Genomic DNA, 13,784 nt, shown 5'->3' with positions numbered 1-13,784 from the left:
GACCGGGAAATAGAGGAAGGACACTTACCCCGCAGCTGGTGGCTAAGGAAGGCCTCCCCAGGGAAGTAAAAGCTAGATGTCTGTAAGACCTGAAAGAGCAGTAGCGTGCAAAAGGCAAAAGATCTACCAGCCAGTGGGCACAGGTGTGCAGAGTCCGAGAGCAAGAAGGAGTGAGGCTTATTTTAGAACATGAGGCATTGGGTGTGGCTGGGGTGTGGCAGGCAAGGGGCCTAGGGAGGAGACCAGGGCCTGGGGGGACCCTGAGAGCTTTGCCTTTGTCCTGAAGGCAGTGGTTAGGGGGGATGGGGGGATGGGAGAGAGACTAAAGGTCGTGGTGGGAGGGGGCAGAGGCAGGTGAGAGCAGAGACACTGCAGAAAAGGCTTCCTGGCCACTACCATGTGAAGAAAAGACAAGGAAGGAGGCCAGTACAGGCATCCAGGCAAGAGGTGATGGCAGTAGGAGCGGGTAAGAGGGAGAAGAGAAGGGGGAGCATGAGCAGCCATGTTTAAGAGGTTAGATTGACAAGCCTTGAGGGAGAGAGAGTAGCCCAAGATGGCCTTTGGCTCTTGGCTTGAGCAACAGGGTGGACATGATGCTGTGCCCTAGGGAAACACAGAAGGAAGAGTGGACATGGGGGGAAGATAAGAGATGGATTCAGTTTGGGTCATAGCAAACTAATGACCTGGCAAGGTACCAGACATCATCAGTCTGGAGACTGATTTGCACATGAGACTGATTTGCACATGTTCTCAGTGTTGAGAACACAGGTGTGCTGAGACGGGCGAGAGTTGCCCTGCACAAGCACAGGGTCATAATTGGGGTCTAGGGGACTTCCAGTGGCATGGGGCAGGGACATGGGGGCCAAGGAGGGTGGCTGGAGATGGGAGAGAAATCCAGAGGTGGGATTGTCAAGCAGAACCAAGTCACCAGTGAGAGGAAGCAATACTGTCAGGGTGGGAGCCCCTTTGTGGGCTTTGATACAGAAAGGTGATCCTGGAGAGAGTGGTGTTGGGATGTAATGGGATGGCAAAGGTTGATGCAGGGGAGATGGAGATGAGGGGTGTCTGGTGCCAGGGGCTCTACTGGTCTCAGTTGTTGGGGTTCCAAGTGACAGACACAACTCAATCTAGCTTAAGCTGCAAAGGGGATCTATCAGTTCATGTGACTAAAATGTCTGGGGCTCGCAGAGCCAGGCAGCGGGCTGGTGGGCAGAGAAGTACAATATCCATGGACGATGATGAAGTCAGGGGAGTTTAAGTGAGAGTTTGTGTTGCCGAAGACAAATGGCCAGCACTTCTGGAGGGGCAGCTCCGGGCTGGGCACCGAGGTCGAGGTCAGTGCTCACTGAGTCAGCCTTCCATCCTCCCGGGCAGAGTGGGAGGAACCCCAGAGCCCACGGTGGGTGGAGTTGCCGAGGCCCACGTTTTCCTGATCAGCTATCTTTTTGACCTTTTCTGAAACTTCTCTGCTTTGGGTATACCATATTTTTTACTTAAAACCAGAGTTGTTTTCTGCTCTGCTGAGTGCCGTCAATATTTTCATTTTCATCCCAAATTACTGAAAGTTGCTTTTTACTGGTCACACAGTTTCAGAAAGAAAAATTTCCTCTCCAGTAAAATATGTGGTTTTTGCAAAGCACTCCCATGGCTCCCGCCACACTGAGAACTAGCACAGAAAGTTTCCATCTGCCAGGTAAAGTGTTTTGGGGGCAGGGGAATTATGGTCAGTAGCTGCCCAGAGGACCTCAGGATAGCTGTGGACCTGGCCCGTGGCCAACCCTAGGAGCCTAACAATGGAGAGTCCAGCCTGAGATAAGCTGCAGCCCAGCATGGGAGACTGGGTATCAGTGCCCTCAGCCAATAGATGCTTGATGGGCTTCTGCTCTAGGTCAGGTGTCACATGAGACTCTGGGGACACAGGCCTTGCTTTCCTGGAGCCTAACTGCTAATATGGAAAGGGAAGTAATAAATGGTCACACACAAAAAATCCTGATTAGAAACTGTAAAAAACAGAGGTTATAAAATTAAGAAGGGGTCTGATTTAGATTTTAGGGGTCAAGGAAGAGGGCCTCTCTGAGAAAGGGACATTTCAGCTGAGGCTCAAGCAGGCATAGAAGTGAGCCAAGCTCAGAGTGGGGAGAAGAGTAGTGCAGGTTGAGGGAAGAGCCTATGTATTCGAATACTGAGCCTGGGGACAGTGCAGAGCATTGGAGGAAGAGAAGGGCAATCAGCATGGCTGGAGTGTGGTGAGAAGGTCATGGGGAAGGAGATTAGATCAACTCCCACAGGGCTGTGTATGTCATAGGAAGGATCTTGGATTTTTATCCAAAAAGCAGGGGGCTGTGATATGATCAGGTGCTGGGATCAGAGTTAAGGGTTTCTTAGGTCTGCTCAGGCTACTGGTTGGAGAATGCACTGGAAGAACTGGGTCCAGGGAGAGCAATCTATGAGGAGACTGTTGTAGTCTTCTGGGTGACAGGATGAAGGCTTGGACTGGGGTGGTAGAAGAGGAAGAAATGAATAGCATATGTGGGGAGAGGAGAGCCAGACGGGCTCCAGGATCATGGATGGGGAAAGAATCAGAAGGTTCACTCTTAGGAGGTTATACATTGGTCATGAGCTCTCCTTGGACCTCTCAGTATCTGAGGAAGTCTCCAGTAGGGAGCTCCTAAGGCACCTGAAGCATACAGAAGACTGAGCAGAGTAGGCAGTCTGGAATCCAAACCGTGGGATTCCTGGATATAGCATTTGAAGCACCACCCCCTCCACACACATCCCATACATCACCCTGCAGCCTTTGGGGTGCAGACTTCCCCGGGGCACTTAACCAGAAAATGTTAGAATTTAGGGAGGCTTCTGAATTCCAAGAGGCAGTGTCCTTTGTCCGGATTTGGAGTTGGGAAGTATACAAGGCTTCATAGAACAGATGAAAAGACAGTGGACTGAGGGCAGAAGAGTTTGAGTTCTCTACTCCCAAGTGCACTGAAACCTTGAACAAACCCATCTCAGAAACGCTCCCATCTCTGAAAGAGTGGGGAGATCAGACCAGGTAACCCCTTTGGACTCTAACCTTTCCTGAGCTCCTGAAACCCATTATGAAAAAATCTGAGTATTTATCCAAGGTGTATTATTGGAGAGAGATCATTTTATTTTACTTTGAAAAGTGTAAAAATAGAAAAGAATACAAATATTATCAAGTACTTAGATAATCATCATCTTGAATAAACAGCTATTAACATTTTGTCATGTTTTCCTCAAATCTGTTTTTTTTTTTTATTTTTTAAGATTTTATTTATTCATGAGAGATACAGAGAGAGAGGCAGAGACATAAGCAGAGGGAGAAGCAGGCTCCCCCGGAGGCAAGGAGCTGATGCGGGACTCGATCCTGGACTCCAGGATCACGCCCTGAGCCAAAGGCAGACACTCAACTGCTGAGCCACTCAGGCGTCCCTTCCTCAAATCTTTATGTAATTTAAAAAGATGTTTCTCAGGGGCACTGGGTGCCTCAGTCGGTTAGGCATCTGCCTTTGGCTCAGGTCATGATCCCAGGGTCCTGGGATGGAGCCCTGCATTGGACAACCTGCTCAGCGGGGAGTCTGCTTCTCCCTTTCCCTGCTTGTACTCTCCCTCTCTGTCAAATAAATAAAATCTTAAAGAAAGGCTGTTTTTCAGATAGCACTCAGGTGTTTTTTGACTCCTTCCATTGTTGGCTCTTACCCACCCACAGGGCAACCACCATCATGAATTTGGTGTCTTCTTCCAGTCCATTTGTTTTTATGTTTGTCCTCCCTGGTATTCATTGAGCTTCCTAGATCTACATGTTTATATTTTTCCATCAAATTGTGAAGTTTTGGGACTCCTGGGCAGTGGTTGAGTGTCTGCCTTCGCCTTAGGGCATGATCCCAGAGTCCCGGGATTGAGTCCCACATTGGGCTCCCTGCATGGAACCTGCTTTTTCCTCTGCCTGTGTCTCTGCCTCTCTCTGTGTGTGTCTCTCATGAATAAATAAATAAAATCTTTTGTAAAAAATTGCAAAGTTTTTTTCAGCCCATTATTTGTCCAAATTCTTTCTCCCCAGTTGCTCATCTTTTGGTACATGACGTACATGTGTATTAGACCACTTGATATTGTCCCTAAGGCTCTGTTTTTTCCCCTTACCTTTTTTTCTCACCATGTTTCCACTTGATATTTTCTGTTGCTGTGTCTTTAAGGTCACTGATATTTTGTCCTATGGTATCTAATCAGCTTTGAGCCCATTTTGATTTATATATAGTTTCCATTTCTCTATTAAGAGTCTCTGTTTGGAAAAAAAAAAAAAAAAAAAGGGATCCCTGGGTGGCGCAGCGGTTTAGCGCCTGCCTTTGGCTCAGGGTGCGATCCTGGAGACCTGGGATCGAATCCCACGTCGGGCTCCTGGTGCATGGAGCCTGCTTCTCCCTCTGCCTGTGTCTCTGCCTCTCTCTCTCTCTCTCTCTGTGTGATTATCATAAATAAATAAAAGTTTAAAAAAAAAAAAGAAAGAGTCTCTGTTTGGGGCATCTGGGTGGTTCAGTGGTTGAGCATCTGCCTTTGGCTTACGTCGTGATCCTGGGGTCCTGAAATCGAGTTCTGCACTGGGCTCCCTGCAGGGAGCCTGCTTCTTCCTCTGCCTATGTCTCTGTCTCTCTGTGGGTCTCTCGAATAAATAAATAAAATCTGAAAAAAAAGAGTCTCTATTTGTTCCCTCATTAAGCTCATATTTTCTTTGAAATCCTTGAACATATTTATAATAGCTATTCACAGGTCTTTGTTGGCCAATTCTATTATCTCTGTCCATTTTAAGCTGGTAAGCTAATGCTTCCACTGGTTATAGGTCATGTTTTTCTGCTTTATCTGTCTAGTAATTTTTTACTGCATGCTGTGTATTTATAAATGCTACATTATTGAGTGTTTTTTGTTGTTCTTCCTAATAGAGTTTGAGTTTTGTTCCAATAGGCAGTCAATTTACATGGGCATCTGCTTGATCTTTTCAAGGCTTCTTTTAAAGTGTATTTGGGACAGATCTAAGGTAGTTCTTACTATACAGCTGGATTATACCTACTAATATGGCATGACCTTTCTGGAATTTCTACTGAATGCTCAGGGTATTCAACAAGATATCTCTACTCTGGATGTTTGGAACTCACATATCTCCCAACCTTGCCTTGTGTCATCTCTGGTAGTTTTTCAGCTGTTTAGAATTCACCTAAGTTGGATTTTTTGGAGCTCCTTCTCTGTAGACCTTCCATTTCTTTCTCAGGTACTTTGCCATGCAAATTCTTGAGGGAGGGAGGCTCAATAGCCTTGAGCTATGGTCTTTGCTGCTACAGTCCAGAAAGTACTCTAGGCAGAAAGCCAGGGTGAGTGTGGGGCTCACCTTATCTGTTTCTCTTCTCTCAGGGACCGCAGTAAATTTCATATGTTTTATCCAGTTTTGTAGTTTTTTTTATGGCAAGAGGCCTAATCTTTTTTTTTTTTAATTTTTATTTATTTATGATACAGAGAGAGAGAGAGAGGTAGAGACATAGGCAGAGGGAGAAGCAGGCTCCATGCACCGGGAGCCCGATGTGGGATTCGATCCCAGGTCTCCAGGATCGCGCCCTGGGCCAAAGGCAGGCGCCAAACTGCTGCGCCACCCAGGGATCCCAAGAGGCCTAATCTTCTACCAGTTATTCTATCATGACCAGAAAGAGAAATCCTATTCTTTAGTATGTTTACACTTCCACTTTATACTTTTCTAAAACAGCATATAGTAATATTTTGCATGTATTTTAAAAATTTTACTTAAGTGATATTATATTCATATTCTAATATATCTTCTTTTTATTTATTTTTTTTCTTTTTTTTTAAATTTTTATTTATTCATGATAGGCACACAGTGAGAGAGAGAGAGGCAGAGACACAGGCGGAGGGAAAAGCAGGCTCCATGCACCGGGAGCCCGACATGGGATTCGATCCCGGATCTCCAGGATCGCGCCCTGGGCCAAAGGCAGGCGCCGAAACCGCTGCGCCACCCAGGGATCCCTCTTCTTTTTAAACTTAACGTACATATTTTTTTTTGAGCGGGAGAAAGGGTGGGGGAGAGGTAAGGGGAGGGGGAGAGAATCTTAAGCAGACTCCATGCCCAGTAGAGACCCCAAAGTTGGGGCTCAATCTTACAACACTTAAGATCACAACCTGAGCCAAAATCAAGAGTCAGACACTTAACCAATTGAGCCACCCAGGTACCCCCAAACTTAGCATATTTTTAATTTTTTAAAACATATATTTACTTATTTGAGAAAGAGAATGCATGAGCACATGCACAGGGCAGGGCAGAGGGATAAAATCTTTAAGTAGACTCCCCACCGAACACAAAGCCCAGTGTAGGGCTTGATCTCACAACACATGAGATCATGACCTGAGCCAAAAACAAGAGTTGGACACTCAGCCAACTGAACCACCAAGGCACCCCTCAACATATTTGTAAAGACCTATCCACATTTATGTATTTATTCAGTCACTTAAATATTTGTTTTTGAGTGTGTATTAAGTGCAAGATACTGGGCGTGCCATTTGCCTGAAATGGAAAAAGTTCTCTCATGGAGCTTAGAGTCTGGGGGTGGAGGGGTAGGCAGATAATAAACAGATAAACAAGTTCATATATAATGTCACCAATAAGTGCAATAAAGAAACATGAGGGGCATCTGGCTGGATTAGTCAGTAGAGCATGCAACTCTTGATCTCAGGGCTGTGAGTTTGAGCCCCATGTTGGGTGTAGAGATTACTTTAAAAATCTTAAACAAAAAGAAAGAAAAAAATGAAGCAGGAATGTAAGTGGATGCAGTGTGACTGAGGAAGGGCGACCAGACAAGGTCTCAATGGAGGTGATATTTGAGCAGAAGCCTGACCTAAGTGAAGGTGTGAACCATACAGATGTCTGCGGGAAGACATTTCCAGGAAGAAAGCCTAAATAGGCTGGAAAAAAAAAAAAAAAAAAAAACATGTGAAGGTTTTGTTTGTTTTTTTTTTTGTTTTTACGTGTGGTTTTAAGGAAGAGCATGACATGATCTCATTTATATTTGAGAAAATTCTTTCAAGTTGCTGGATGGAGAATGGATATTGGGAGGAGGTTAGAGGCTGCTGTAGTAATCCAGGCAACAGATAGCAAGAAATGATGGGGAGAAGTGATCTTTATTGGAAAGTAGTTTACAGGTAGGGCCAACGAAATTTACTGTTAGATTAGTATTGAATGAGGAGAGAGACATTTAAAGAACGATGCCAAAGTTATTGGCCTAAGGAACTAGACAAATGAAATGTCCTAAACTGAGATGGGGACTTTTTGGGTTGCAAATGAGTAATTCTGCTTTGAACATGCCAGGTATAGAAGATGCCTTTTAGATAACTAAGGGTGGATGTCCTTAGTTGAGGTTGGGATCAGAGATAGTGTTTCTGTATAATTCATGTATAGATGGCTTTTAAAGCTATTTCTCTGAGGGACACCTGGGTGGCTCAGTGGTTAAGCATCTGACTTCGGCTCAGGTATTTATCCTGGAGTACTGTGATCGAGTCCCACATCAGGGTCCCTTCATGGAGCCTGCTTCTTCCTCTGCCTAGGTCTCTGCCTCTGTCTCTCTCCCTCTGTGTCTCTCATGAATAAATAAAAAATAAAATCTTTAAAAAATAAATAAATAAATAAAGCTATTCCTCTGAATGAGAAGCCCTAGGAACTGAGTGTGAAGAAGAGACACCTGAGCCTTAGGAATGTCAATACTTAAATATAAGGTCTTTCTCTTAATGGAATCCAGCAAAATAGACTAATAAGAAGTAACCATTGGGGTGGGAGGAAAACTGGGAGAGTATGGAATCCCAGAAGCCAGTGAAGGAAGGATTGATCTACTGTGTTCGGTACTGCCAGGTGGATACCTGTGGATGTCATCAGTGATACACAGTAATGAAGCTCATTCATTTTAACTGCTGTATAGTATTCATTCCATGACTAGAGAAGGCTCATTTTCTATCTCCCACCATTTAGGTGGACATTTGCAGTGATCATTCTTAAACATATCACTGATTTGAGCACATGGAGAGGGGTTCTCTTTGGAGACTTTTTCAGGATGGAATCACTAGATTATTAAGGAAAGATATGTACAGCTTTAACTTGACAAAACAGTGTCACATTAGTTCCCAAAATGGTGGTGCCAGTGTCAATTACTGCGTTTAGTGTTCAAGACCCCATTGCTTCACATCTTTACCAACATTTGCTATTGCAGACTTTAGAATTCTTGCCATTCACATTTTCCTGAGTCCTAGTGAGGTTGTGTGTCTCTGCCATTTGGGTGACCTGCCTGTTAATATTCATTGACCAATTTTCAATGGAGTCATCTTTTTTTTTCCTAATTTGTATGATTTCTTTATATATTCTGGATGCTAAACCTCTGTTAAGCACATTATATGACTGTGGTGTGTGTGTGTGTATGTGTGTGTGTGTGTGTGTGTATGAGAGAGAGAGAGAGAGAGAGAGAGAGAAACATAAAAGCTTTTAGTTTTGATGAATCAAATCTATCCATTTGTTTTGTTTTGTGTCTTATTTAAGCAACCTTTCTCTATTTGAAGATCATGAAGACACTTGCCTATATTTTGTTGTAAGACTTTTAAAGTTTTTTTTTAATGTATATATGTTACAGTTAATGCATCTGAAATTTATTCTGTGTAGGGTGTGAGGTAGGGATCTTTTATGTTTGTTGGTTGGTTTCCTATTGTGAAGGCCAGATGTCCTGACCTCTCTAGCCCTTTCCCATTGATCTGTACTGCCACCACCATCACATTCAGTTTCCTACAGGGGTATGGGTCTGGTCGGGCTCTCTTTTCCTGTTCCGCTGATCATATTGCCCATTCTTGGACTCATACCCCAAAGTCTTCATTATTGAACTTTATAGAAGTTTGATATCTGGTAGGGTAAGTTGGGCAAAGGGAGGATTATTTGCTTTTTTGCTTTGAAGTCATTTGTCTTTAAACAACTGTCCATAGTAGACTTAAAATAGCACTGGCTGAACTTAGGAAAATCTATTTGCTACTCACATTTCAAGAACTGATCTGTGGCATGAAGTGGGGGTGGGGGGGGGGTGGCTCACTTTTCTGTGAAACTCTGGGTACTTTTACTTTTGGCTTTCCACACCCCTGCCCTGCCAACTCTCACCTCCGGTTTTTCAGGTTGTGATGTCTCTGAACCATGGGGCCGCTCTTCCGGTATTTACACGTGGTGGGTATTTTGTGACTGGGCTGCGGTACCAAGTTCATTGGTTATTGCCATCCAGACCATAGTGACAGGCCTGATGGCTTCTGGGGTTTCCTGTTGCCTCACCAGCACTGAGACCCTGCATTCCAAAAATAAAAGCACAAGAAACCACCGTGACCTCACGGTCTCTGCTTGCATGGTCCTCTGAGTGCCAGGACACTGCACCCCTGTGGCCAGGCCCAGGCCCACTCCCCGCCAGAGCAACGTGAGGTCCGCATGGTCTGGACGCGCTCGGAGGTTGGCCTGGCCTGAGCGCTCGCTCTCTCCCCACTTCCTCTAGGCCAGCTCCCGCAGGGCCAGAGTGGCTCCGGCCGAAAGGATGAGCAAGTTCCTGAAGCACTTCACTGTCGTTGGGGACGATTACCATGCCTGGAATGTCAACTATAAGAAATGGGAGAATGAGGAGGACGATGAAGAGGAGGAGCAGCCGCCACCAACAGCTGCCTCGGGCGAGGAGGGCAGAGCCGACCCCACTGCGGCCCCCACGCCCAGGCCCCCCCTCGACTTCAGGGCCACATTAAGGAAGCTCTTCAGCTCCCACAGGTTTCAGGTAGGTGGGCAGAGGCCCAAGAGGCTGGGGTGGGGCAGAGCCATCAGCCAGGAGTCACGAGGCGAGTGTGGGGGCCTGTCACTGCCCTGTTCCTTCCACGTGTGTCTCCCGGGTACGAACCATGGCTCAGGTGCCCACATAGCACCAGGCGGATACCGTGTCGTCAGGGAGAAAACCAGTCATGGACCAAAGTAGGTGAGAGGTCTCCCACCTGACAAATGAGTAAACAAAATGTGGTCTGTCCGTACCTGGCCGTGAAGAGGAATGAAGCACTGACTCCTACCATGAGTGGATGAACCTGGAGAACATGACACTCAGTGGAAGAGGCCAGGCACAAAAGACCACATACTGTAGGATTCCATTTATGTGAAATGTCCACAAGAGACAAATCCACAGAGATAGCACAGGTGGTTACAGGTCGAAGGGAAGGCAGGATGGCAAGGGACCACCTCACGCCCATAGGTTGCCATGTGAGATCATGAAGATATTACAGAGCTACATGGTGGTGGCGATTGCACCACCTGGGGAATGTGCCCCTGCCCCTGAGCTATGTGCCAACTTGAAAATGGTTCAGATTTTGTTATGGTAAATTTTATGTTATGCAGATTTTAGTGTACCTGCTCATAAAAATAAACGAAAGCGAAGATATTGGAGGCAGAAAAAACGTTCCTGCACTCACTCAGCCAACACAGAGGGCCTGCCCTGAGTGGAACAAGGCCAAGAGGGTCCTGTGCCTTACAGACTTATCACCACAGGGGCTTCAGTCTCTTATCTCGTGGAGCCCGGTGTCGCCCACCACCGACCTCCTGGTGCACGTACAGGAGAACCTGAGAAGGACACGCAGACTTTAGAGAACAGTGAGGGGTTTGGTGTCTATTGGCATCTGACTTTGAAGCACAAGTGCGGGTCAAGTCTGATGGGCACTGTCTTAGCCCCCAGCCCTCAACTGGGCAGGCGGGTGTCTGGAAACCTGTTCTGAGAGGCCCAGGTGAATGCAGGAGACCCAGGGACACTAGGGAATCACGCAGCCCCTTGTCAGCCCAGGTCCCAAAGTGGAGTCATTCTGGGGACCCTGTTGCAGGTGTCCTCCTGAACTGAAATAAACCAGCGCCCCCCTAGAGCTGACTTCCCCTCTGGAAGCAGAAACAGCCTTTGCCCCTCCCATCACTGTCTTTGTTCCAGGGTAAAATAGAAAAAAAAAATTTATTTTGGTCTTTTCCTTGCTTTCACGTAGCTTAGAGAAATGAAACAGGCCAAACAGCCCAGCAGGCTCAGTGCATTCCTATGTGTCTATGACAGGAAAGGAAATGTGGTATTAAGTTGTTGGGGTTGAAATCCCAAACCCTCAATTTCAGAAGCAGAAAGACAGAGCCAGTTTCCTTCCAGCTGCAAGGGGAACCCTGGACCTCCCTGCTCGGGGAGGGCCTTCATCTCCTGATTGGGTCACGGGGCTGCCCCCTGAGCCAGGACCTCTAAGGACACTCCTACTGGAGAAGACGACTGACCATTGAAACATAAGTAGGGCTGCTTAGTCATTCACTTGACAGTTGCTTCTCGAGCACCCACTGTTGCAGGGGGATAGAGTGGCAAGCATGGCAGATATACCCCGTCACTCTCAGAGGGCCCATGGCCTGTGGAGAGGCGGGCGCTCCAGGTGCTGTCGCCCAGATGATGCTGGTTACAAGTGAAGAGAAACCCTCTGTAGGGAAACAGAAGGGGGGTCTAAGAGATCCTAGGGGTAGGGAGACACCTGACCTAGGATTGGGTGTCAGAGGATGTGTCATGGAGGAGGTGACATTTCCTCTAACGCCTGAAGGTTGGGCCAGGCTCTGAATGGGAAGGGGAGGAGCTTGCCAGGCAGAGGGGCTGCCTTTGCAGAGGATCTGCCACATTCCTGGAATTGAGAAGGGTCTACATGGCTGATGTGTATAGCAATTAGAGGGATAACTTGGCAAGAGGGGAGGTGCTAGGAGGTCATCTGTGGGCAGTGGGTGGCCATGGAAAATCTAAATGTATGGTGGGAGGGAGTCACACAACTAGATTTGTAGAGGGGCTTAGGGAGACCACTATGGAGCTGGGGATTTCAGTTCAGGGGTTTGATCTCAGCCAGTAGAATCAACATGCAAGAAGATTCTGGTATCCCTTTCTTGGATGCATTCTCTACCTGTTTCCATGGTTTGAAGCAGCCTAGGAGACCTGATATATAGTTAATTGCCATCACTTCTCACACAGAATGGTACAAGCAAGGGAGAGAATGTGGGGTATGTTGGGCTGCTGTGGAATCCATGGGTGGACAGCGTAGCTGAGCCAGTGGAGGACACTCAGAAAGGTCAAGGATCTTCACTTCATTGCCTGCTCACTATGGCTGGGCCCTGTACTAAGCACCCCTCGCACATTACCTCATATCATGCTACCACTGTCATTCTACGGTGGAAAATTTGGTCGACCCCATTTTCTCCACGAGGATGTTTAAAGCCTAGAGTTAACACCGGAGGCTGATCAGTCTTGAGAGATGCCCAAGGTCTAGGCTAGTGCAGGAGGCGGCCCAGGGCTGCAGCCCCAGAGCCTGTACTCCGTAGAGCTGCAGAGGCCTGGCCCTCTTTGCCTCGTCTGGATTTGGAACTAACCAGCTCACCTGAATTCTCAGCATTTCTCTTTGTGATGTGACTCCCCTCAGAAATAGTGCTGCTTTCGGAAGTGGCAAATTCAGGTTCTGGGGATTAGTTGACAGAGGCCAGGACTGGGACCCACACATTGTGACCTTAGGTCTGTTTTAATTAAGGCTTTTCTTAATTGAGAAAATGACATAAAGTCGATCATTTTAAAGTGCATAATTCAGTGGCATTTATTTAGCACATTCACAATGCTGTGCAACCACCACCACCATCTCGTTCCAGAATGCTTCCATCACCCCAAAAGGAGAGCCAGTACCCATTAAACAATAAGCCCCTGGCCCCTGATAACCGCTTATCCGCTTTCTAGGTGTACAGATTCACCTGTCCTGGACTCTTCATATAAATGGAATCAGACAATGTGTGGTCTCTGTGTCCGGCTTCTTTCCTCAGCATCGTGTCTTCTCCAGTCGTTCAGGTTGTAGCTCGTATCAGGGCGTTTTCCTTTTTATGGCTGAAAAGGAAGAAGCCATAATATGTTTTTAATATCTGTGTGCCTTGTTCTTAGACCAGATGAGCTCTCACATCCCTTTAGCTCTAAAATAAAACCAAGGATGAAGGAAGGGAGGAAGGGAGAGAAGAAGAGAGAAGAGAAGAAAATTAAGCTGCCAGAGGCTTGAATCTTTACTGAGCTACTGAATTTGGATACGTATGAAAAACTTCATTACAAAGCAATTTGCCATGTAATTTTCACAGTAAACCATGTCCTCAAACACTTTAATTACTGAAATGATTAGCTATGGGCTGAAATGGTCAAAAAGGTTTACAAGTTTGTCTTTACTGAGGCCTGTTCCCTTTCAACCTGAGAGCACCGGTACTGCCAAGGAAATGGCAGACGGATGCGCGGCATCTACCTAAGAGCATCAGGTGTAGGATGTGGGGCCCTGAGGGACACAGTGAAGGCCCAGAATTCCCAAGGGAAGAGAAGGATGACACGGTGGCCTTTGGGGTTCTTCCCATTGCTGCCATTTCTACCATCAAACCCCGTAGCCCCTTGCCCTGCCATTAGAGCCCCTGCCAGCGTGTCCACCGCCTCTGTCACTGTCAATGAGAGCACACAGGCGATGTACCCTGGTCCCCACCGTCCTCCTCCACCAGCAGGTCACAGAGCTGCTGAGATTGTCTTTCCCACACCTCTCCTCGGTCCCCAGGAACTAGGATTCCATCGGCCTGTTACCCCTAATGAGCACAGTGAGCAGGGGCAGGTATTGCCGGCTCCAGGCAGAAGCTATTTTATGCATACAGTGGACATCATCATAATCTCACT

At 46.8% G+C, this 13,784-nt stretch overlaps 2 protein-coding genes across 6 annotated transcripts in view; one reads left to right on the top strand and one right to left on the bottom strand.

The window, feature by feature from the left end:
- The window catches only part of HVCN1 (hydrogen voltage gated channel 1), a 34,908-nt gene that overhangs the window by 14,658 nt on the left and 6,466 nt on the right, over positions 1-13,784 (top strand). Inside the window, 1 exon segment of the mRNA XM_038575062.1 lies at positions 9,576-9,845. Coding sequence (XP_038430990.1) covers positions 9,576-9,845 — 270 coding nt within the window.
- TCTN1 (tectonic family member 1) overlaps positions 12,665-13,784 on the bottom strand; it is a 37,833-nt gene continuing 36,713 nt past the window's right edge. For all 5 annotated transcript variants that reach the window (XM_038575055.1, XM_038575058.1, XM_038575059.1 and 2 more), the window contains one exon: positions 12,665-12,971. The gene's annotated coding sequence lies outside the window, so the exon portion shown is untranslated. The remainder of the gene's footprint in view (positions 12,972-13,784) is intronic.

This window comes from Canis lupus, chromosome 26, assembly GCF_011100685.1.
Source record: "Canis lupus familiaris isolate Mischka breed German Shepherd chromosome 26, alternate assembly UU_Cfam_GSD_1.0, whole genome shotgun sequence".
Lineage (NCBI taxonomy): Eukaryota > Metazoa > Chordata > Mammalia > Carnivora > Canidae > Canis > Canis lupus.
Note: the sequence above shows the minus strand (reverse complement) of the source record. Positions and strands in the feature narration are given on the sequence as shown.